Here is a 22,624-nt window from a genome sequence, read left to right as displayed (position 1 = left end):
CGACCATCGAGCGATAGAGTTTTTCTCTTCTTCCTTAGTTTTCAACATGGTATCAGAGCTCAGGGATTAAACCCTAGGCTGAATGGAGGAGGAAGAGGAGGAAGACGACGAGCCCCCTGATCTAGAGCGGCTGTGAATTGCAAATATCAAGATGGAGGTTTTCTTGTTTATTTTGTCTTGTGCAGGCAACCCTAAAATGGAGGCGGTTCTTGATCGAGCCTGGCCTGGATTTGAATTGGAAGGGTTGTGGCACTGCTTGCTACTGTTGGAGACGATTTGATGCCTCTGCTGCTACAAGGGAAAGCTACCTTGGGCTGGAGATTTGCTGATGCTGCCAAGAGGCTTCTTCTCTTCCTGGGAATTGCTGTGCGCAAGGGCCTTGAGGTTGATGGAGAGATCACATTTGAGTGGGGGAGATGGAACAAAATGCTGGTTCCTAACAGGTCCTGGTACAAACTGAGCTGTGTGCAAGCTTGGGTACCTTGGAATGTGCTGCTACTGTTGTTCAACACCACAAAATGCTAATTTCATGAACTCAGCTTTTCTTGGCTGAGTGGGGGGAGTGAGATAGATTCACAGTGGTTTAGCATTAGTTTATTTTTTCTGATACAGCCTTCACACGCTGATCTCGGCTGAGTGGGGTAGGATCACCATACGGCTGAGACACGTGATGACACGTGGTGGATCTGACTTTTACCCGTGTATGTATAATGAGATGATATCTGAGTGATAGAGTTTTTGTCTTCTTCCTTAGTTTTCAACAGATTAAGAGTGGAAGAATCGAACCGCAAGTGTTCTTGACACCCCGCAGGGAGCGCCAGAAGCAAATGGCGGCTTTCGTGCTGGGACTATCGCTGTTCATCGTCTAGGCGAGGAGCAAGAACCCTGGGGTTTTGGCGCCTCGGCGATTAGGTAGCGAGCTCGCATCTCCTGCCTGTCCAGGATTTCAGGCTCACAATGCTTGCAGGTTTGGGATCCATCATCTATTGGAGTAGAGATTCGATATTACGCCGCCTCTGATCGATCTCCATCGTCGTGAGCAATGACGACGATGGGACGTTCCGGACCGAATTCGATAGCGAGGTCGTGCCATCGTCCTTGGGTCCTATTGCCGCCATACTCCGTGTTGCCAAGACAGCCAACGAGTGGCTTTATCTTTGTAAGTTTTTATATAGCGATTCTTTAGAATGGTCGGTTTCTTATCTATGTTCTTCTCGTGGATTGATAGGTCGATTCTATGCTTACGACAGAGCTCACTATGATGATCCTTCTTCGAGTGGTCGAGGAGTCCGGCAGTTCAAGACGGCGCTTCTGCTGCGGCTGGAGAAGGTCTGGAGTTTTCTTTTTTTTTCGCTGTCTTGGTGTTCTTATTTCTTTTGGGCAGGATGAGGAGCCCTCCAGGCTTGCGAGGCGTGAAAGAAGCGATGCGCGGGAGATGCAGCGCTTCTACCAAAACTATTACGACAAACACGTCAGGGCTTCGGAGGCCGACCATCAGGACAGGTCTCATAGCCATGAATTTGAATGTCAAAGCTTCACTGTGATTTGGATTAACAGGGCGTCGCTTGCGAAAGCTTATCAGACAGCTGGTATTTTGTTTGACGTACTCACGTCTGTGACACGGCAAGACGGAGCGGAAGTGGATTCTGAAGTATTGTTTCTTTTCGTTGTTTATGTTCTCGCAAAATAGTTTTTCTTACAACAATATTTTGTGCAGATCCAAGCTATGAACACTGATGTGACCAAGAAGAAAAAGGACATCAAGGACTACAACATCCTTCTGCTTGATGCTGCCGGCGCGTCCCAAGCCATCATGAAACTAGAAGAGGTACGTTTACCTTGTTCGGTAGTCGGGTTTGCAATTTAAGGTTTACAGGATGATGCAATAGCGAACGGTCACGATATCTAGCTTGAACACCTGATGGCTTTCTGCTAGGAATACCGTGACTCAGTGTACTTTCACTTGTTCGAACCTCTCAGCTCTCACTTCCGGCAAAGGAATCCTCAAACCATACAAGAAAGCTATTAAATTTTGTCACTTAGCAAGATTCCAAGCTCTCATGTATTGTATTAGAAGATAACTTCCACCATGCCTGGACAATGCACGGCCTAGTGTTGAAAATCGTCCTGGTGATACTGAAAATTCGTCCTGGCGATGCTTGTGGCAGCTCTTGTTGCTGACGTTGTTCCATTGTATGAGCTGCATAATGATTTCTCGCTCAAAAACATCTTCCTCTGCACAACTGCCTTTGTCAACTTCCTCTTGGATCAAACTCATGTGAAAAAGCCTTCATCAATACAAATTGAAATGCTCCTTGTTGTTGATTTGGTAGTACTCATGAACAAGGACTTGCCAGCAAGAGGATCAAATGAGAATAAGATCCAACCTTGTAGCATGCCTAGGAGAAGATTGATTGGTGGGAACCTTCATGATCTTCAGCTTTCTTGATCAAAGCACTTAACATTGGCTCTGGAAGACCAACACCACCGCAACCAACACTTTTCATCTCTTGCATACCATCACATGTTTGAACAAACCCCATTCCACCTACACAATGAGTTTGCTGCAACTTGCTCACAGCCAAGAAACAAGAGCCTGCAACATAAGTTCTGATCTACATATTATTGGCTCAATGCCTATGTTGAATTGTGTATGAATTAGAATGGGCATATAGTGCATGGGTGACAACAAAGTATATTCTAGAATATTCTTTGGTAAATCTTCAACCAAAAGGTATCGTGCAGCCCAAATTTAGCCTTTGCTTGAGCAGCACTCATCTGTGGTAAGACGTTCGGAAGCTTAGGGTGTGATGTTGCTTGCGTGGCTGCTGGAGTGGAGGAGGATGCCACTTCTCCAGTCTTCTTGGTCTTAAGTGGCACTACCAGAAGAGATGTCCTGGGTCATTGTAAATGTAACAGAGCCCATACTCAGTTGCTTAAATTTCTTTGTCCATGACTCCTAGCTGTCTACTTCCTTTTAAAGTTCATATCCTCCAGATCGCCATGAATGTCGCAAGTATTCCATGGCATCCACAAAAATGTTAGGTAAGGCCTTCTCAACCTCTACACAGAGCTTTCTTTAGTCCCCATATACATTGGTGCATTTTTTATTTATTTGTCATGTCCTCTACTTCCAAGACCAAGGATAAAAATTCTTGAACATGGGTACCTTGTTGCTTAAAGTCATGAAGCTTGTCTCGAATTTTTAACTCAGTATTACTTGGAACAAAGTAAGCTCTCAATTTCCTAGTAGGTAGTGATGTGGATTAGGGTTTATGAGGGAATTCTGAGATCCCTCAGAGCTGGAGAATAAGAGTGGAGTGAGGGTTAGGTGAGGCCAAACCTCACCCCACCCCTTGGGGATTCTGTATTTGACAACATGTCTTAGTGTGTTCTAGAGTGAGTGTGGTTACTTATGAGCATCTTGAGTATAGCTTGGATTGAAGTGTGCTCATGTTTGTTTTGTATGGGTTTTTTGTTTGAACAGCAAGTGTGTTTCTTTTAGTGTCTAGAGTACCTCGAAGTAAGCATGTTTGGAGATCTTGTGTTGGCATCTTAAGTGCACTGCAAGGCTAAGTCAAGTGTGCAAACTTGTTTTGCATTGTAAGGCCACCACTAGCAAGCAAAGGGTGACAGGGTTATATTAGTGAGAGATCAGGGAAGCATCACTAGGCTGACATGTCAGATTTTCCATACCATGTAGCTTGAGTGATGAGTTTGTTCATTGCACCCTTCTTGATATTAGAGACATTGTGTGATGATTTATATATGGGGGAGAGAATTAGCTTCTAAAGTGTGAGTTTCTTTTGTTAATCACTAACCCAATATTGTTGTGGCATCTTCTTGATGAGTTGAATGTAGGTAGATGGCCAATGGTAGATCCAATTCAAGACCGGGTGAATATTCTACAAAGCAAAGCAGAGTGAGATTGATATTGCTGAGAAGGAAAAAGAGCACACCCAAGGAAAGACACCAATGGCAACACCTCTAGCTAGTGCCAAGGGAAAAGATGCTTAAGAGGGTGGTATGGGTATGTTTGGAGTTCAACAGTGAGGAGGATGTGAGAAAGAGCAAGCTTTCCTTGAGTGGGAGACTTTGTAGAAGGATCACAATTGGCACGGGTCAAAGGCCTGAGTGGCAAGGCAGTAGCAACCAATCTTTCTGAGGTGACTTCATGTCTTTCCACTGAAAAAGATTTGGATATAGAGTATTCTCACCATTCTCTAGAGAAGCTTGAGGTCATGCCTGAGGTTCCTTTTAGCCATGCTACTAAATCTCAATGGAATGGTCCCTCTCATGCGAAATATGTGAGTGTCAATGGATTCTCATAGTTTAGCCTAGAATCTTCACAATCCCTACCACAAAGTGATTTAACAAGTTCAAGAAGTGAGCAAGAATGAGGTGGCTATTGTCCACGATTGATATGTGGTGGTTTTGGAGTTGCAAGAAGCACTACATGAATTGATGTCAATGCAAAAGAAAAAGAGATGCCATGGGGGATCCCAAGGCAATGATGGAAGAATTAATATTGTAGTTGAGCAGATAGAAAAATATATTGGAGGGGTATCTTAATGTCCACCAAGTTGAGGACTTGCATGTCCTTGTGGCTTACAATAGCATGTTTAGCCCGATTGTAGCTTATAGGCCAATAATAACCCCATCTCAAATCTTTTGGAAAAAGCCCAACTTTTACCCTAAAAATCAAGCATCTCTGGGCAATCTGGGCATGAATAATCCAAGTATTGCTATGGTTCTTGGACTGCTGCGAGTTCTCCTCCCAACCTGAGGCTGCTCTGATCATGATGCTCCGAGCCCAGCACACCAAGCCATTCCTGAGCCCTCAGAAGCTATGTGTCATGGATTAGTCATTGATGCTCATGTGAATAAACATTTGCCACGTGGACGTGCAAAAAATTTACATGTGCAAAGCTACAAATTGCATGCCATAAGTTAGTTAAAAGGCCAAGAGTTGCTGGATAATGGTTGTTCTCACAACTTCATGTCAAGAGCAATACTACAGTGGCTGGGCTTGATGACTAAGGAACCATTGGACGTCAGGGTGGCAAATGGCAGTGACGACGGCTCCTGTCTTTGTTCTTCCAAATCCTGCAAAGTCGTTCATAGTGATGACATATGCAAGTGATGCTGGAATCAGTGTTGTGCTCATGCAAGACAATAATGTAATTGCTTTTGAAAGTCATAAATTTTCAAGTGCTGAATCTCATTACTCAGTTTATGATAAAGAATTTATTGTCAGAAACACATTCTCACGGGGGGTGGATTTTGAAGTGCATATCGATCATCAATGCGCTACAGCATTAAAAGTTTCAATTAGTCAGTGATAACAATAGAAAAAAATAACATTTTCGGGACAAGATAATTACAAATTTCAACAAACATCACTGGAGTGTCAACTTCCGGGCTATGATGCATTGCTTGGAGCGTAATCCGTGTGCATAGTCCTTCTAAGTTCGAAAGTTAACCAGCATTTCTACCTTGCTTGACGGCAACTTCTTTTAAGAGTCCGAAGGTGGTGAAACAAATTTGACAGAAAAGAGCAAGAAAATTAAAGCTTACTAGTCTGATAAAAGTTAGAGCTGAAACAGCAGTTTGTTCATGAAGATAATCTCCATGCCACAATGTTGTGATGGTGGAGATTGTCTTCGCCAACAATCGAGCCAGCAGTCTCACATTTCCCATAGGGAAGTTACAAGAACAAATTTCTAAACAAGGGTGGGGTTTGAGCCACAAGCAAAGTCACATCCTTGGACCTGTTGGAATATCTGAGGAATCTAGTGCTCTTCCACAATCATGAGGCCATATCTCAGTCTCCTACCATCCTCCAAAAGCTCTCCACCATCGCACACGGTAGCAATTCCTTGGTTTTACGAGAAGAGTTAGACTCTCCCATCTCTTGCGCATGCTTGAGCACCCAACTCGTCCAAGAAGATCAACCATATGAAACAGGTGACCACCAACCGCTCCTGGTCAAGATACTCATAAAAGTCACTTGATTTGGCTCCACTGTTGCATCCTCTGGAACAGTTCCATTGACTTAGAGTTCCAGCTGTGCTAAGTGTGAGCTGAGATCATGGCAGTCCATGAGATGATATCTGCTCCTGGAGTGGAAGCTCATCCTGTCAAACCTTTGCATAAGAGAGTTGACCACCATTGTCTCCGACTTGAACATGAAATCCCAATGAGAGGTCTTGCGCTGGCTGAGGCATGCCAGTTTCCGCATAGGCATCCATCTGGGAGAAGATATCCAGAGCGTCTTGGATATGGCCTGATCTGGAACTCCACACCACTGCATCTCATTTGTCCCTCTTGCAAGACCGAGCCTCTGGGTCTTGGAGCAGTTGATAAGGATGCCGATTACCGCAGGAAATCATGGTTAGGGTCATGAGGATCTGGGATGGAGCGTGGATTATGCTGAACTTGCACAAAAAGAACTAAAAAATGTTGAGGGCCATTCCACGCCATTTTTTGTAACACTGTACTGACTGTTTGTAGCAATGCATGCTCGCAACTGGTAAACGTGAACGTATCAGCCTTACCACCTTCAAGAGAGCTTCTTCGGGATGGCTGGTCTTGGACCATGGTGTTCCATCTCTCAAACAGCTAGCTTCAAAGCATGTGACTTCAAAGCATTTTACCAACAACTAGATCGTCCCTGGTCAGAACATCTCCTCCAGTATAACACAGAAACTCCATGGCTCTTGAGCTGATCATGCCTGTGCTTATCCCAGACCTTGAAGAACTCGAGAATCCTTGGAGGAGAGCAACCAGCATAAAGTTGCTTGCTCAGAAACCTTGTTTGAGAGCAGGCAGCCCAATGCAAACTCAACGAATCTAGAGTTGTCATTCTCCGGCATCATTGCATCCCCAGAATAAACAGCAGGGAAGAATGACAAGGCAACATTTTATCCACCACTTGAGAAATATGGTCCAGTTGAAGGATGTTCCAGGATGGAGTGCTATTCCACTCGAATGGCTTCCATGATCCTTTGCTTCTGAGCGAGGCAGAGGATCATCGCAGTCCATAGCCCCACATCCTTGTTTTCACAAACACAGTCATTGCTTTCTCTGGATTTCCACAGCGACCGTATCAGCGCACCAATGCAGTGGACATGGCAACGTCCCATTCCTCACGACACAAGCATGGATCTCTTCTCCATTGCCCAGATCGTCACAGCAAAGGCATCCTCTCGTAAATTGCAAATGCCTCATTGCATTGCCCGCACTGGGCATGAGCGTCGATCATCGCGTTCCAGGCCAGCAAATCTTTCTGTCCAAGATTCTCAACAGCCAGACATGGAGAAATCCACACATCCTCCGAATCTCTGTGGCAATCTGCAAATCCCTGCTAAGCCCACACTCCTCGAGGAGCGATCGAACAAGGTTGCCCTGCTCCAGCGTCAAGCAAGACCTCACCGGAGGGAGTGAACCTCCGGCTTCACTCCCTCCAAGCACATCTCCCCAAGAACATTAAATCTCTCATCCCTGCTAGCGTAGGCTGCGATCAAGAAGCCCCAAGGTAAGACATTCTTGTCGGCGATGGCATCGAATGCCGTGCGTGTGTCGTCCGTGCTGCCGCATTTGCCATACATCTCCACAAGAAGATTGCCGATCCTGGTGAGCGAGTGGCGGCCATGGACTCGCAGCTGCGCAATCAGAGCGTGCAAGAGCTTGCCTGCTTCCAGGGCATTTAATCTGCCACATCTCAACACAAGAGCTCCAAACTCCTCCGCGTGGATCGCAATGTGGACACTAGAGGAAGTATTGCGTTGACCCTTTGACTCTTGAAAAAGTATATTAAATTCAAATCTTTTTACATGATATTGATTCATATATTGTTTCCGTGATTACGAATTCAGGAATCCCCTCATCGATCAATGACAGGAGCAAGGAGGAGAGAAGGACAAAAGAAAAGAGAAGAAAAACCATTCTTTGGTTTCTCTCTTGTGCAGAGGAAGAGGAAGGAGATTTTGGATTTCTTTCTCTAGCTTTGTCTTTCTCTTTTATTTTTTCTTTTTTCTAAACTGTTTTAAATGTCTTGAACAACAGTGCTCTAGTACAAGTTTTTTCTTTTATTTTTAGGTTTCATATTATTTTTGATGATGATGCTCTTGTTTTTGCATTCCTGTTAAATTCCTGTCAAGTCCCACATTTACACTTAAGTACAAACATTTACATTGATAATCTTACTGACATGATCGCCTGAAGGGCAAGATGCCTGTGAGAGAATTGTATGCCAAACAGGCTATGCATTGGAAGCAAGGAGAGTGTTTGAAACCATGCCCCGAGTGATTGACTAATTCAATAATCACTGTGTTCGCCCAAAACTTTAGAGAGGCGAGGAGCTCTTTTGACAGCTTACCAGCGAAGGTTCTTCTGTGTAGAATGCTCGCTGCAGGGTATATGTCAAAGCGATCTGCCTGCAGGATCACAAGATCAATCTTGCCAAGTGCATGTTTGGAGGAGCGAAGCATAACGTGCTGAGATCTTCCATCTGTCGATGGCAGAAATTGTCTCTTTTTTCAATTTTTTGCAGTTAAGAGCTTTATGAGAAGTTGAGAAGATTTTAAAAGAATATTTGAATATTCTAAAAGAATCTGTGCGAAGAGATCCAGTGGAACACGGCTAAGTAGAGCTGAGGCCAGAGGGTGTAGCACAGAAGAGAGCAGATATGGTCACACAGCGGATGTGAGTGAGGTGTCACATGGAGTAAGTCTGCAATCAGAGAATACACACTATGCTACACATCTTACTTGATGTATTGGCAGAGTTGCTTATGAACTAATAGCAATTTCTTTCTCCATTGTAGTTCCAGAAGTGTTGACTTGGGATTTGTGTAGTAGTTGTCATCAAAATGACAACTATTACAAGCACACACAAGTTAATCCTAAATCAACACTTCTGAAACTACAATGGAGAAATAAATTGCTCTTGGTTCATAAGAAACTCTGCCAATACATCAGCTAACAGGCATAGCCATGCCTGTCCACAATGCAGTGCGTATTCTCTGATTGCTCGCAAGCCAAACCTGCTCAGGACACCTCACTCACAGCCACCCAGTAACCATGTCTGCTCCTTTGCACCACATCCTCAAGCTCTGGCTCTGCACTCCACTCGTGCTCCATCTCTTCCACTGCCCTAACCAACTTTTTCCCACCTTCCAGATCTCTTCTCGCAGATTCTTTTGAAATATTCGGACATTCTTTTGGAATCTTCTCATATTTTAAGCTCTTAACTGCAAACAATTGAAAAAAGAGACGATTTCTACACCATGTGAAAGATTCCAAGGTTCATGCTAAATGTGTAAGCCGAGCTTTACAGCCGTCTCCTTCGAGCTTGAGACGAGTAATCCTCCACCATATGAAGTTGAGTACATGCAGCCAAGCATAATGGACAATGCATGGGGATGTCTACGACAAGAGCCATCAGATCTTTTGGCGTAGCATCCAATACGAAGTCAATAGTCCTTGCGTTCAAATGTCCTCGCCGCCCACCAGTCTCTCTTGGACAGTCCCTTCATAGTCTATGCAACAAGAAATTACGGAGAAATTACAAAGGTTGCAAACTTTGAGTCAAAATAAGGGGGGCTAGATAACATCTCCAAACCGATCAAACCAAGAAAAGCCACCTCAAAAACTCTAATTGCAGGTGGATTGCTTCCTCAACACGGCTAATGGGAATGCTACAATCGAAGCTGCAAGAGCTTTTATTCCTGCAAATGCCACAGTTTTCCTTCAAACTCCAGGTTTATTACAGAAAATCTTTATTCCTGCAAATGCCGTGGTGAAGTCATATTACAGCAGTGTTGTGTGATCACATCCTAATGCAGCGGCTTCCACCACCACTCCAGCTCAAACCAGGAGGGCAGCGATGGCAGCCATTTCTATACCAGTACCAGCTGCTTGGGCAACTCACGCATTTGCTTCCACTCCACTTCCATCCGGAGAGGCATTGGTGGCAACCGTTGCCATACCAGTACCAGTCTTTCGGGCACTGGATACACTTCTCACCATCCCAGTTCCATCCGGATTTGCATCGCTGCTGGGCGTCCACTCCCCCTAGGAGGAATGTCACAAACATCGCCAAGAGTATCAGCTGGGACTTGCTCGCCATGATGATTGATCTCAGAATTGTGATATCAGATTCTAAACTATGATCTAGATCTCTCCAACTTCTTTAGCTTCTTAAAGATCAGGGTGTGGTTTGGGGAATTTATAGCACCGAGATGTTGGAAGGGACGAAGTCTAAATAATCGTCTTCACTCGGCTTTGACTTCTTACCGCGTACACTTTGTTGCTCTTGATATAGTCAAGAACTAGTACGTGTGTAAACGGCCTGTGGAATCTTCAGACGCCATGCAGGTTGGAAGCTGCTGTTGGAAACTTTCTTACTATATTATAATAAGGATATGAAGTTGGAATGGTCAAATAGTTCCAAGAACCGTGATATTGGGCCTCTAACTCCCCTCCATGCTCCACCATCTCTTACGCATGTTTATAATCATCCACACAAAGATTCTACCAGCCAGCTCGCCAAAGAAGGTGGCGAGCTTTTTCTTGCACATAGATTTTGCTAGGCTGCTCTAAGTTGAAGACTTCATCAAGACCTCTCAATGGGATCACTATATTCCTATATTTGATTGCAAACTCACAGCAAGCTCTAAAGAATCTTCTTCCTTACTGGAGACGTCTGTGTTCCCACAGCAAGTCATGTAAGATTCCCTCTCCAAAAGAAGATGGCGAGCCTCTTCTATTGGCTATTCCAGCTTGTTAGAGACGTCTTCCAACAGCTTCTCATGCTCGAGATCACTGTGTTTCTATAGTCGGTTTCAATCAATGGCTGATTGCAAGCCAAATTTTTTTTCACAAACAACAATCTTTTCTTTCTAAAGAAGATGAAAATTATTCTTAAAAGAACAAAGGGCCATGATTGTCCAAGGCCCACCATCCTCCAAGTTTGAGATTCTTGTGTTATAATGATGCCCACCATCTTAGACTTTTCATTTTTTTCATGTTTTACCACATTTCTGCCATGCTTCCCCCTCATTTTAGATTCCTTTATATCCAGGTTCTGATCTCTTACTACAATCTCCTAGATAGATAATCTAAAAATACTTTTGAAGCTGAGATCATTTGATAAAATATAATAAAATTAAAATTAAAATATTGATCTTGGAATACCCACTTGACTCATAAAAGTATTTTATCCTTTCTTGTTTTTTTATTAATTTCTCATTTTGTAATTTAGATATATTGTATAGGTAAACTTCAAATTTATTATGAAATTTTTCTTAATTTTTTATATTTTGTTACTCCTGATGATTATACTTTAGACTATAGAGAAAAAAACACACTTAGACAAAATGAGATTTTAATTATTATAATTCAGCTTTCACAAACAATTAGAAATATACTATCTAGGATCAATAAGCAGTTGTAATGGGGTATGAAAATAATAATATAAAACAAAAAGATATTCCATTAACAATATTTAATATTAATAATAATAATTATATCCTTAATCAAGAAAATTATGAAGATAGAGATAATATAAGAATTACTCTTAATAATTTTTTTAACTCGAACAAGAAGAACAATTAGAATATTAAGTGCTTTTAGTGTTACAGTAGTAATTGGCTTATAGAGTTTTGAATATATGGCATTTAATTATAATTTTACTTTCCATATAAATGAGGTATGACAAAATGCTAAGAAACGCTACTTTGGAAGAGGCAACTAAACTTACCCTGATTTTTTATGTAATCCGCTCCTAATTACAAACCATGCCTTTCTTAAAAATTACTTGTCATAGTGCTGTGTCGATCCGGATTTGAGGAGTGTCACCAACATCGCCATGACTATTCATCCTTGTAGAATTATGGATTTCTGGAGCTTTAGCTTTAAGATCAGTGTTTGTGGTGTCGTTTAGGAGCGGATTCAATTCCCATAAGTGGATAAGTGGGACACTTTTGTTGCACTTGGACATGGACATGTATAATCTCAAAACAGAAACATACATATCATTGGGAAACGCGAAACTTCAAACGCCATGCAAGTTGGAAGCTGCGGTTAGATCTTGTTTATATTATGAAGTTGGAATTTAGACATGTTTAGCTTGTTAGTGAAAATTGTTAGTGAAAATTATAAGTTTAGACTTCCAAGAACAGCCATTCTTCCCCATCCACAAACGCAATACTGCTGTAGTCCTGAGCCTCTTCTTCGCTCAAGTGTTTCACCCAATTGGCAAGCTTCGTGGGGACAGCCCCTGGACCCTGACTATCGTACTCAGCAAACAAAACGTTCCTGGAAATCACACAGAAAAACGATTACATGCCTACGAGCCAATATCTAGATTCATACCCATTGCCATTGTTGTATGGCCATCTGTCCCAGTTGTTTGGAATTACAACTTCGTCGAAATAGCTACTGATAAGCACAACGCGGGCAAAATCTTTCCAAGGGTGGCCGAAAGACAGTTGCCCAGTTCCTCCAAAGTAGCTGTTGACGAACGAGTAACCCCACGATCGCTCTGGCTTAGACTGAAGAGTAATCCCTCCAGTGTTGTTCCTCGAGTTGGAGACGATATTACACTCCTGTGCACGCAAAGAATTGATCATATAAGCGTCACGGACGAAGCAATTCTTCTTCAGTTTCATATTTACCTGGAATAATGACCTTCCTTGTCCAGTGATGAAGTTTATACTGCCTTGGATGAAGGTCCTCTTGTAGAAATGTCTGCCGCGGTCTTCAGAGAGCGTATGCTGGCTCGAAGTGATGAAACAGTCGTAAAACGCCGCAAAGTCACCCGATACTTGCACGGCTACGGTGTTGCTTTGTTGTTCTTCTACGGCTCCAGCATAAACAAATGGTGCATCGTTCTAAACTTCATATTAATAAAAGTTGAAGAGACAAGAACTCGGAAGTACCTTGAATGTGATGAACTGCGCAACAAAGTACTTTGCCTGAACTGAGAGTGTGGGCTCGTTTCCAGCGGACACAACAATCGTCGCAAACTTGTCATCAAAGTTGCCCAAGAGCGTGATGAAATCCTTGCTTGCTGGAATCGTGATTCTCTCGCTGCAAGAGAACACAAGCATTAATGATAGTAATGCTATAGTGATTACCGATAAACTCCGCTGGCGACATGGATTATATAGCGCCGCTTGTTCTCCAGTGGAACAGCATCGATGGCGGCCTGGATCGTCTTGAAATCGCTGCTCGGCCCAACATAAACGTCGATCTTTCTCTCATTCGCATTAACAAGAGCGGGGTGAAGATCATCTTCGGCATGACCTTTGCATAGATTATGCTGAGACAAAAGAACCAATAAGCCCAACAGGAAAATCACCCTCAACATTGCAACGATCTCCAAGATTAAAAATGGGAGGAAACTTCCTCTTTAAACGCTCTTGGGAGAGTTGAATATGGTTTATGCGCATGTTAATTTTATTAATAAAAACGCAAAAATAAATCTAATAATAAAAGTAATTAATTTTGGATTGCGTTAATGTACGGTTGGTGGCGCCCGTACGGCCTTGGCCCCATGGCATGATGAAAAAACCCTAAAGTGCGAGGTATGATTTTGTGTGGACTGGAAGAGTCCTACTCGAATTCCTTTGTCTCTCTTCTACGGCGGGGAGGCATTCTTGTCGGCGCGGGCGATCGATCGATCTATTCTTCTTCTTTCCTCGATCGGGCGATCGATCGCTCGGGCTATGGGGGCATTGCCGATCGCGGAGTTTGTGAGCAGCGCCAGCAGCGCCAGCGATTCCGATAGGTCAGCAGCCAGCGACGAGGATTGTCTCGTGGACGACGGCGACGGCGATCTGGTAGCCGATTCGCGGCTGGTGAGCTCGGTGCGCGCGCTGCTCCAGGGGCTGGGCGAGGATCTCTCGCGCAATGGACTGATCAAGACGCCGTCCAGGGTCGCCAATGCCTTCCTCTCTGCCACTAAAGGTTAGCATTTCTCTTCCAAGGCGAGATTTCGATCGCGTAGCGCTTGCATCACAGTCCCTTCCTTTCTTTCTCTTGAGTGATTGGTTCTTTGCGTCGGTCTTCTCTGCTAGATGACAAAGCTTTTCTTTTTTAAATCTCGCGAGCCGAGACTTTCGTATAGAACTCTTTTTTTTTCATGTCGGATAGAGGTCTAAGTTTTCAAGCTTAGAAATCTTCTTTCTTTATAGAGCTTGGAGAGAGTTCTAAGCTCTGTTGGACAGGCTTCTACGTTTCAAGCTTTCTTCTAAACTTCTTCTCTTACTTGGACCATAGGCTATGGACTCTCGGCGGAGCAAACCATCGGTGGAGCTCTCTTTGCAGAAGCGGGCCCTGGAAACGGCAAAGGTGGCGGCTGCGGAGGAATGGTGGTGGTCCGAAACATCGAGCTCTTCTCCACCTGCGAGTCCTGCCTCTTACCATTCAAGCTCTGCTGTCACATCGCTTACATTCCCTCCGAGCAGCGCGTCGTCGGCCTCAGCAAGCTCCCCCGCGTCGCGGAGATCTTCGCAGCTCGGCTCCAAAGCCCGGATCGTCTCGCCAACGAGATCGCAGGAGCTCTCTGGGACGGATTTAAGCCTCTCGGGGTGGCCGTGGTTGGAGAGACTTGGCATCTCGAGTGTCCCCGCGAGCTTCGAAGCAGCAAGGAGCCGGCTTCCTGGATTCGACGATCGGTCTGCGCCAGGAAAGGCAGCTTCGAGGACGACGATCGTGGCTCGGAAGACTGGCAAGAGTTCGTTGCCATGCTCCAGCTGAGTGGAAGCTCGCAGCTCTCGGTGACGAAGAAGCCGGCGATCTGTCCGCTACTAGCCGGTGACGCCGCCGCTGAGAGATCTTCGCACCCCAACTTTGAGACGATGGTCGAGGCGGTGGTGACGCTGCTGCGAGCTCTTGGCGAAGATCCAACGCGGGAGGAGCTCAAGCTCACGCCTTCTCGCTACGTTCGCTGGCTGCTAGCATCAACGCACGGGAGCCGGCTCTCTAGGGACTTCATACTCGGGAATGGAGTAGCAGCAGTAGAACAGGATGGCGATCACCACGTGACGATGGTAGCTGTGCTGGATCTTCCATTCTGTTCCCAATGCGAGCACCATCTTCTTCCATTCTCCGGAGTGGCTCACGTCGGAGTTCTTCCAGCGAAAAACCACCCGAGCTCTCATCCCAGAGCTAGTCGGGGCATCCTCGAGAAGATTGTCAAGCTGTACAGCTGCCGGCTCCAAGTCCAGGAGAGATTGACGAGGCAAATCGCCGACGCTGTGATGAGCTCCACTGCTGCTAGCGGCGTCATGGTTGTCGTCGAGGCTGGGCACGTCTGTATGATCTCTCGAGGCGTGAAGAAAACCGGCAGCACTACAGGAACGCTGGCGACAATGGGCGATTTTGCCGTCCATGGCAAGAAGCGGGCGGAGTTCTTACAGATGATCGCTACTGCAAACTCTTCCAAGTAAAGAGGGAGAGACAGAGATCTGCGAGTAAAGAGTTGAATTTACCGAGCAAAGGAATTTTTTTAACGAAGAACAGACTTACGTACTTCTTAGGACGTCTTTACACTTACAAAATTACGATGCCACTGCCGCTGGAGCTCGCCAGGAACTCTTCTTCACGCAGTGGTCAAGTATCTCTTCACGGCGGCCTTTTGCTCTGGAGTGAGTCGCGTGGGAAACTTGACGTCGAATTTGATCTTGAGGTCTCCTTTCCTGCCTGGCTCCTTGGCGATCGGCATGCCTTCCCGTGGAACAATCTTCTCGTAGCCGGGAGAGATGATGTCGTTGATGGGAATCGTGAGCGTTCTTCCGTCGAGAGTGTTCACTGTGATCGTCGTTCCTGTTAGAGCGTCGGCCAGGGACACCTTCTGTGTCATCACCAAGTCGTTGCCGTCGCGCTTGAAAACGTCGTGTGGCTTCTCGTCGATCACGAAGACGATGTCCGCCGGTATCAAGTTTGGCTGCTCGTTTCCCTTCTCTGGAAAAGTGATCTTGGTGCCTTTCTTCCACCCCGGCTTCACGTCGATAGTAAGAAACTCCTCCACAGGCATTGTCTTCCTGTAAAGAAACAAGAAGCTCTCACGTTAGAATCCTCCATAAGAGCGTTCTAGGCAAAGTTCTAACGAAGTTCTAGCAAAGTTCTAGCGAAGTTCTAGCAAGGTTCTAGCAAGGTTTAGCAAAGTTCTAAGGAAGTTCTAGCGAAGTTCTAGCAAGGTTCTAACTTTCCAAAGAAACTTACCCGCTGGGATCGGCGATGTTGCGAGAGATCTTCATCTTCCTGGTGGAGCCAGTGTAGAGCTCCTCGAGACTGCACGGGAGCTTGTTCTCCACCGCCGGAGCTTTCCTCGGACCGGTCGACAGAGATCCACCATCCTGGCCGAAGGATCTGAAAACGTTCTCGGTTCCACCAAAGCCCCCAAACATTCCATCGCCAAAGGGCGACCGGCTAGCGCTCCTCCCAAAACCTCCCATCCCAAACGGGCTGGATCCACCGAAGAACTCGGCAAAGATGTCCTCGGCGTTCCTAGGATTGAACACGAACACGTTGGGCCCGGCGCCATTCGCGAAATTCGTCCCTCCCGTGGCGCCGGGAGGAGGAACTTGGCCCTTGAGACCCTCCTCGCCATACTGGTCATAGATCGTCCTCTTTTGGGGATCGCTCAGCACCTGCGAATCACAGAAATCGATCGATCAGCCACAGTCGATCGAGAGGAGAGAAAAAAGAGGGATGGATCATACCTCATACGCTTCCGAGATTTGCTTGAATTTGGCCTCGGCCTCCTTCTTGTTGTTGGGATTCTTATCGGGATGCCACTTCATGGCGAGCTTGCGGTAGGCCTTCTTGAGATCATCCTCGGTGGCATTCTTGTCCACCTTGAGCACGCTGTAGTAATCTATCCCCATCGATTCCTAGTCGCTAGCAAGGATTTTCCCCCTTTCTTGATCCTAGAAGCTCGAATCTCGCTACACTACTCTCGCGAATCCGGAAATTTCACAGCGCAGTCGATCGACCGATCGCCTCAAAACCCTGATAGCTTTAGCTCCAGAATCTTCTGGAAAATACCATGACGTGGAACTTAGGCCCAAATATAAGCCGCCACGTCAGACCGGGATCCCACGTCTAAAACCCGTGTAAGGTTTAAACTCTAATTCTGCGTGCTCTACTTTAGGGCTCTTTGTTCTATCCAGAAATATTTCTGGGAAGAAAGGGCGCGATGAGGATGATGCGCTTGGATGGAAATCCCGTCGCGATCCAGCTCAATCTCAATGGCGGCGGCGCGTCAGTGCGAATGGTTGCGAGATCGCCGCGAAGGATCGGCTACGCTGCCGCCGTGCGCATCAGGCGAGGAGCATTCGCTGTGCGATGCGAGAAGGGGAATGGCGCGGTGAATTCGTCGTCCGGCAGTGGATCTGCCGAGGTAGGCGGCGTGAGGATGGATTTCGATCCTGTAGAGGAGGAATTCGAGAGCAGCGAGATCGAGGGGGATCCCGATCGTCCGTCCGAGGGATTTAGCTCCGTCGCCGAGGCGCTGGAGGCTTTCAAGCAAGGCAAGGTAAGGTATGGGTGCTTGCTAGAAAAAATTTTCCTTCCTTCCTCCTTTCTTGTTTTTTTCTTCTTGTGCGTCTTAAAGAACTCCTCATGTAGATGGTCATTGTTGTGGACGACGAGGATCGAGAGAACGAGGGTGACTTGATAATGGCGGCTTCCATGGTGACTCCCGAGAAGGTCGAGTTCCTGCGAAGCCATTGCACTGGGATCATTTGCGTCCCCATGAAGGGTGAAATTCTGGACCGATTGGACGTAAAGTTGATGGTTTCGGACAAAGAGAACGAGGAAGCACTATCTACAGCGTTTACGATTCCTGTGGTTAGTAGTTTTTTTTGTTCTTCACTTTTGGCTCGAATTCTTAGTTTTAAATTCTTTGTGCTACAGGATGGCCAAGGGACAACCACGGGTGTGTCATCCGAGGACCGTGCGAGAACCATTTCAATGCTTGCGTCGCCAAATGCCACTGCGAGCGATTTTAAGAAACCGGGGCACGTTTATCCTCTACGTTATAGAGAAGGTGGAGTTTTGAAGCGAGCAGGACACACGGAAGCCGCGGTTGATCTCGCTGTGCTTTCTGGAATGCCACCCGTCGGAGTGATCTGTGAGCTGGTGAACGAGAAGGATGGAAGCATGCAACGTTTGCCACAGCTACAAGTGTTTGCGGAAAAGCATAACTTACACATCATCTCCATTGCCGACATGGTCAGGTACTGGAAGCTCATTGTTGTTTTTCGTATGTTTCGTTCTGAGACGCAGGCTGTGCTCGTAGGTACCGGAGAAAACGCGAGAAGCTGGTCGAGCGAACAGCCATTTCGAGGCTTCCAACAAGGTGGGGGCTTTTCAAAGCGTACAGCTACAAATCCAAGCTCGATGGCATCGAACACATTGCCATTGTGAAGGTAAAAAACACTCTTTTCCATACACTCGACTTAAAAAATCTTCCAGGGTGACATTGGCAACGGCCGGGATGTCCTCGTCCGTGTCCACTCGGAGTGCCTCACCGGGGACGTTTTCGGTTCCAAGCGATGCGACTGTGGCAACCAGCTCGAGATCGCGATGATGCAAATCGAGAAAGCCGGGAGGGGAGTGCTGGTTTACTTGCGTGGTCACGAAGGACGAGGAATCGGCCTGGGACACAAGCTACGGGCATATAACTTACAGGACGAGGGCCGTGACACTGTGGAAGCAAACGTAGAGCTCGGCCTTCCAGTCGATTCGCGGGAGTATGGAATTGGAGCACAGGTAATGGATCAAACACTCGAAAACCTTGCGACTGATCGAACTTTCGTTTTGTAGATTCTAAGGGACGTGGGTGTTAGAACGATGAAGCTCATGACCAACAATCCAGCAAAGTATATGGGATTGAAAGGCTATGGTTTAGCGATCACTGGCCGCGTTTCGGTGATCTCCACTATCACTGACGAGAACAAGCGCTACTTGGAAACCAAGCGCGAGAAAATGGGCCATGTCTATGGGTCGGAGTTACCGGGGACTTTTACTGGGCTCATTGCTGACAAGGTAAATGGGAAAAAAAAGAGCCAAAATGCTCTTTAACAATACGTCGAGTGTTCGAATCCCGTCAATGGCAATTTTTTCTAAAACCCCATCAAATTCTTTCTTTCTTGTCCAAGCCCTAAAATGTGCCTTGCAATGGCGAGAGGAGCTCCGCTATGGCGCGCGGCGACGGCGATTTGTAGGGGCCGATCGGTGCGTGGATTGCCTAGAATCACTGCAATCGGTGCGAAATCTTTCTCTGTCGATGCTTCCTCGCGCACCGATCTCATCAAGACGCTGCGCGAGCGGACCGGGGCGCCGATCAAGGATGTCAAGGAAGTGCTGGTGAAATGTGAATGGAACGAAGGTATGCTCTTGATGAGATTGTGGAAAGGAAGGAAGAATTATTTTTTCTTTGGATTTTTCTATAGAGAATGCGTTTACTGAGCTGAGGAAGAAGGGCCTTGCTGCCGCGACGAAGAAATCTTCTCGTGTGGCTGCGGAAGGATTGCTTGGACTGGCACACTTCGAGAAAGGTGCCGCGGTCATAGAGATTAACAGCGAAACTGACTTTGTTGCTCGAAACGATCTCTTCCAGAGCCTTGTAAGTGATGGATGATCTTCTTCGGCTTTTAGTTTTGCTCACGATTTTTCCAGGTGCTGTCAGTCGCAAAAGCGGCATCCACATTGAAAGCTGTCCAACAATTTTCTTCTAAACCAGCTGCTCTTGATTTGCACGATTTAGAGGTAAGTCTGTTCTCTCGAAGGAAAGATCTTTCATGTTTGGAAATTTTCAGCTTGTAAATGTGAAGCTGGATCACGCATCAATCACCAGAGAGCTTCGTGTACGCGACGCAGTCTCGGAAGTTGCCGCTATCACTGGAGAAAATGTGAGACTTCGAAGAGCTTTCTATATATCTTCGCAACGAGGGATCGTGTCCTCGTATTTGCACATGAGTCCGGCATCAGGTACTTGTAAAATTCCACTGTTTGCTCCGTTTCTCACAGATTTATTTTGAAAGGTTTATCTCGGCTCGCGGGGCTCGTTTCGCTCGAGGTTGAACATGATCAAGAAGGCTCGCATTCGGAAACACTGAAAAGCTTGGGCTCGTCTCTTGCAATGCATGTTGTTGCTGCAAGGCCGCTGTTTTTGTCTAAGGAACTCGTGGACTCTGAAGTACTGGAGCATGAGCGGAACATCTGCAAAGCACAGGTGCAAGGCATTTGTTTTTCTCTGCCTTTTATTGATTGTCTATTGTTTTTTTGTTTTGTTGTTGCAGGCCTCGACTGCTGGAAAGCCAGAGAACGTCGTCCAGAAGATGGTCGAAGGCAGGCTTGCCAAATACATGGAAGAGGTTGTTCTTCTGGAGCAGAAGTACGTTGCAGACGAAACGAAACGGATCAACGTATGTCACACCATTCGAATATGTCTCATCAGGCTCACGATTTAATCTTTCAGGTTCTGCTAAAAGAGACGTCCAAAGAAATCGGGAAGACGGCCAAGATCGAGGGATTCCTACGAATAGAAGTCGGGGAGGGGATCGAAAAGTAAGCCCTTGTTACAATCCAAGCCTTCACGAACCAATTCCTGGCTTCATTTTCCCAGGCTTGAAAAGGACTTTGCTGCCGAGGTTGCTGCTGCAGCACGATGACAGGTTCGATATTCAAAACAAGTAGGTGGTTTTATTCGAATCAAATCATTATCTCGAGGACAAGACGCAATGAAATAACGAATTGGAAGGTACTTCTTTCTCGCTGGAGTTAACTGACTTAGTTCTTGGTGCAGTGAGCCTTGCTCCATTTCCAGCCATACGGACAGCGATGGCAATCGTTGTTATACCAATACCAGTCACTGGGGCAGCTCACACACTTGCTTCCACTCCACTTCCATCCGGACGGGCATTGGTGGCACTTGTTGTTGTACCAGTACCAGTTGCTCGGGCAGCTCACGCATTTGCTTCCACTCCACTTCCAACCGGAGAGGCATCTGTGGCAATCGTTGCTATACCAGTACCAGCCTTTGGGACACTGGATGCACTTGTGGCCGTCCCAGTTCCATCCAGATTTGCATTTCTGCTGGGCTGCTGCGCTTGCGATGCCACCAACGTCCACTCCAACCAGGAGGACTGTCACAACCATGGCCAGAAGCATCAGCTGGGACTTGCTCGCCATCTTGGTAGAAGAAACTTTCGAAGTGTAGTGAGATCTCTCTCTCTCTCTCTCTCTCTCTCTCGCAAAACTTGCTGCTGTGTGGTGGATTAGAAGTGGAGGCAATTTATAGGATGGAGGAAGTGGAGACCAAGTCCAGCGAGATTGCTACAGCGTCACTCGGTTCTGACTATTTAGCCAGCATGTTATGCTTGACATAGTCGTTAGACGTAATGTATCCAATTATCACAGAAATGGTATAAATTTGACGGCAGCCAGAACACGAGACATTGATTTCTATGTGCCAAACCATGAAATAGTCGTTTTGAAAGGATCAACTTTCCTCTTTAATAAGAAAAAGCGAAAACATGAAATTTAGCTCCCACCACCTTTTCTTGAGAAGCATATGATTACTAAACCAGAAAATGAAACTTATTCAACTTTCTTGTGACTAGAACCGAATAGAAGTTAGCAAAATGCAGAAACACTCTATGCTTTCGGACTAAACAAGAAATCCGCATATGCATCACTGAATTTCTGCATTGTCCGCTCTCTCTCGTACAATTTAGTCATGCAGACACAATGTGCTAACTGCTTGATGCTTTCCAAAAACTCCTCGTTCTGATATAGAGTAACCACACAAGGCCAGAAACCAGGAAGAAATCGAGTATCAAATCTTGTCCAACTCAATAAAGTCTCCAGATTTGATGCGCTCAGTTTATCATAGGTCACCACCACCTTAAAAATTCCAGGCAAACAGACCTTGTCAATCACATCTTTTGTGACAATAACCACCGCTCTCTTGTCTTTGACCCTCTTTTTCTCCAAAGTGCTCAATTCCTCCACTACAGTTACTGTTGCCATTGTCACTCTCTTGGCATTGAAAACCTGTTTGATTTCATATGCGGTATCCTTGTCGTTACAAAAGACTAGCATTGGGGCTCCTTTAAAAGGGTGTTGTAGCATACATTTCACGGCACTTGCAAACCTGGTAGCTCTTGATTCCCTATCCACTGGGATCGCACACATGCGAAACTTGATAAGCTTTTGATTGCAGTCAGTGAAATAATCAGATGGACTGCCCAAAGCACCCGGGATTTCATGTTCAAGTCGGAGACAATGCTCTTATGCAAAGGTTTGACAGGATGAGCTTCCACTCCAATCTCATGGACTGCCATGATCTCAGCTCACACTTAGCACAGCTGGAACTCTAAGTCAATGGAACTGTTCCAGAGGATGCAACAGTGGAGCCAAATCAAGTGACTTTTATGAGTATCTTGACCAGGAGCGGTTGGTGGTCACCTGTTTCATATGGTTGATCTTCTTGGACGAGTTGGGTGCTCAAGCTGCGCAAGAGATGGGAGAGTCTAACTCTTCTCTTAAAAGCAAGGAATTGCTACCGTGTGCGATGGTGGAGAGCTTTTGGAGGATGGTGGGAG

At 45.9% G+C, this 22,624-nt stretch overlaps 6 protein-coding genes across 7 annotated transcripts; 4 read left to right on the top strand and 2 right to left on the bottom strand.

Annotated features, from left to right (window-relative positions):
• The first annotated feature begins 28 nt into the window (after positions 1-28).
• LOC9630460 (callose synthase 5) lies at positions 29-2,090 on the top strand. The gene is made up of 7 exons (XM_002961973.2): positions 29-912; positions 968-1,159; positions 1,229-1,329; positions 1,385-1,503; positions 1,558-1,651; positions 1,718-1,828; positions 1,877-2,090. The coding sequence occupies exons 4-7, from the start codon at positions 1,436-1,438 to the stop codon at positions 1,907-1,909; spliced, it is 306 nt and encodes a 101-aa protein (XP_002962019.2). The 5' UTR covers positions 29-912; positions 968-1,159; positions 1,229-1,329; positions 1,385-1,435; the 3' UTR covers positions 1,910-2,090.
• A 10,076-nt stretch (positions 2,091-12,166) lies between these two features.
• On the bottom strand, positions 12,167-13,374 carry LOC9630459 (probable pectinesterase 67). Its single transcript, XM_024680413.1, has 4 exons — positions 13,142-13,374; positions 12,980-13,094; positions 12,378-12,895; positions 12,167-12,320 (listed from the first exon to the last, which is right to left on the bottom strand). The coding sequence occupies exons 1-4, from the start codon at positions 13,372-13,374 to the stop codon at positions 12,167-12,169; spliced, it is 1,020 nt and encodes a 339-aa protein (XP_024536181.1).
• Positions 13,375-13,577: 203 nt separating this feature from the next.
• Positions 13,578-15,602, top strand: LOC9657849 (GTP cyclohydrolase 1). The gene is made up of 2 exons (XM_002961971.2): positions 13,578-13,973; positions 14,286-15,602. The coding sequence occupies exons 1-2, from the start codon at positions 13,733-13,735 to the stop codon at positions 15,455-15,457; spliced, it is 1,413 nt and encodes a 470-aa protein (XP_002962017.1). The 5' UTR covers positions 13,578-13,732; the 3' UTR covers positions 15,458-15,602.
• Positions 15,477-17,049, bottom strand: LOC9630458 (dnaJ homolog subfamily B member 4). The gene is made up of 3 exons (XM_024679452.1): positions 16,733-17,049; positions 16,233-16,660; positions 15,477-16,051 (listed from the first exon to the last, which is right to left on the bottom strand). The coding sequence occupies exons 1-3, from the start codon at positions 16,895-16,897 to the stop codon at positions 15,610-15,612; spliced, it is 1,035 nt and encodes a 344-aa protein (XP_024535220.1). The 5' UTR covers positions 16,898-17,049; the 3' UTR covers positions 15,477-15,609.
• Positions 17,050-17,160: 111 nt separating this feature from the next.
• LOC9630457 (probable bifunctional riboflavin biosynthesis protein RIBA 1, chloroplastic) lies at positions 17,161-19,154 on the top strand. The gene is made up of 6 exons (XM_002961970.2): positions 17,161-17,547; positions 17,640-17,861; positions 17,928-18,250; positions 18,313-18,442; positions 18,489-18,785; positions 18,840-19,154. Exons 1-6 carry the CDS (start codon positions 17,209-17,211, stop codon positions 19,095-19,097), a joined length of 1,569 nt encoding a protein of 522 aa, XP_002962016.2. The 5' UTR covers positions 17,161-17,208; the 3' UTR covers positions 19,098-19,154.
• Positions 19,155-19,170: 16 nt separating this feature from the next.
• Positions 19,171-21,459, top strand: LOC9657285 (elongation factor Ts, mitochondrial). Of its 2 annotated transcripts, XR_002992887.1 has the most exons (9): positions 19,171-19,404; positions 19,469-19,641; positions 19,695-19,784; positions 19,835-20,006; positions 20,060-20,250; positions 20,318-20,443; positions 20,497-20,585; positions 20,644-20,778; positions 20,824-21,459. XR_002992887.1 is itself a non-coding variant. In XM_024679442.1 (8 exons), the coding sequence occupies exons 1-8, from the start codon at positions 19,182-19,184 to the stop codon at positions 20,687-20,689; spliced, it is 1,110 nt and encodes a 369-aa protein (XP_024535210.1). In that variant the 5' UTR covers positions 19,171-19,181; the 3' UTR covers positions 20,690-21,459. The 2 variants fall into 2 exon arrangements, 1 of the variants encoding a protein (XP_024535210.1); XM_024679442.1 differs by having other exon boundaries at positions 20,644-21,459.
• Positions 21,460-22,624: the final 1,165 nt, after the last annotated feature.

Source organism: Selaginella moellendorffii, unplaced genomic scaffold (genome assembly GCF_000143415.4).
Source record: "Selaginella moellendorffii unplaced genomic scaffold, v1.0 SELMOscaffold_1, whole genome shotgun sequence".
NCBI classification, from domain to species: Eukaryota; Viridiplantae; Streptophyta; class Lycopodiopsida; order Selaginellales; family Selaginellaceae; genus Selaginella; species Selaginella moellendorffii.
The sequence above is the reverse complement of the archived record's forward strand: the minus strand, read 5'-3'. Positions and strand labels throughout refer to the sequence as shown.

Excerpts from the sequence above, each read along its gene's own strand:
- LOC9630457 (XM_002961970.2), top strand. The coding sequence starts at position 17,209 with ATGAGGATGATGCGCTTGGATGGAAATCCCGTCGCGATCCAGCTCAAT. Across the intron at positions 17,548-17,639 it reads AGGCTTTCAAGCAAGGCAAG|ATGGTCATTGTTGTGGACGA; the intron begins GTAAGGTATGGG and ends CTCCTCATGTAG. Across the intron at positions 17,862-17,927 it reads CAGCGTTTACGATTCCTGTG|GATGGCCAAGGGACAACCAC; the intron begins GTTAGTAGTTTT and ends TTTGTGCTACAG.
- LOC9630458 (XM_024679452.1), bottom strand. The coding sequence starts at position 16,897 with ATGGGGATAGATTACTACAGCGTGCTCAAGGTGGACAAGAATGCCACC. Across the intron at positions 16,661-16,732 it reads AAATCTCGGAAGCGTATGAG|GTGCTGAGCGATCCCCAAAA; the intron begins GTATGATCCATC and ends TGTGATTCGCAG. Across the intron at positions 16,052-16,232 it reads AACATCGCCGATCCCAGCGG|GAAGACAATGCCTGTGGAGG; the intron begins GTAAGTTTCTTT and ends GTTTCTTTACAG.
- LOC9630460 (XM_002961973.2), top strand. The coding sequence starts at position 1,436 with ATGCAGCGCTTCTACCAAAACTATTACGACAAACACGTCAGGGCTTCG. Across the intron at positions 1,504-1,557 it reads GAGGCCGACCATCAGGACAG|GGCGTCGCTTGCGAAAGCTT; the intron begins GTCTCATAGCCA and ends TTGGATTAACAG. Across the intron at positions 1,652-1,717 it reads GAGCGGAAGTGGATTCTGAA|ATCCAAGCTATGAACACTGA; the intron begins GTATTGTTTCTT and ends TATTTTGTGCAG.
- LOC9630459 (XM_024680413.1), bottom strand. The coding sequence starts at position 13,374 with ATGTTGAGGGTGATTTTCCTGTTGGGCTTATTGGTTCTTTTGTCTCAG. Across the intron at positions 12,896-12,979 it reads AGCCCACACTCTCAGTTCAG|AACGATGCACCATTTGTTTA; the intron begins GCAAAGTACTTT and ends TATGAAGTTTAG. Across the intron at positions 12,321-12,377 it reads CCATACAACAATGGCAATGG|GAACGTTTTGTTTGCTGAGT; the intron begins GTATGAATCTAG and ends TGTGATTTCCAG.
- LOC9657849 (XM_002961971.2), top strand. The coding sequence starts at position 13,733 with ATGGGGGCATTGCCGATCGCGGAGTTTGTGAGCAGCGCCAGCAGCGCC. Across the intron at positions 13,974-14,285 it reads CTTCCTCTCTGCCACTAAAG|GCTATGGACTCTCGGCGGAG; the intron begins GTTAGCATTTCT and ends CTTGGACCATAG.
- LOC9657285 (XM_024679442.1), top strand. The coding sequence starts at position 19,182 with ATGTGCCTTGCAATGGCGAGAGGAGCTCCGCTATGGCGCGCGGCGACG. Across the intron at positions 19,642-19,694 it reads ACGATCTCTTCCAGAGCCTT|GTGCTGTCAGTCGCAAAAGC; the intron begins GTAAGTGATGGA and ends CGATTTTTCCAG. Across the intron at positions 19,785-19,834 it reads TTGATTTGCACGATTTAGAG|CTTGTAAATGTGAAGCTGGA; the intron begins GTAAGTCTGTTC and ends GGAAATTTTCAG.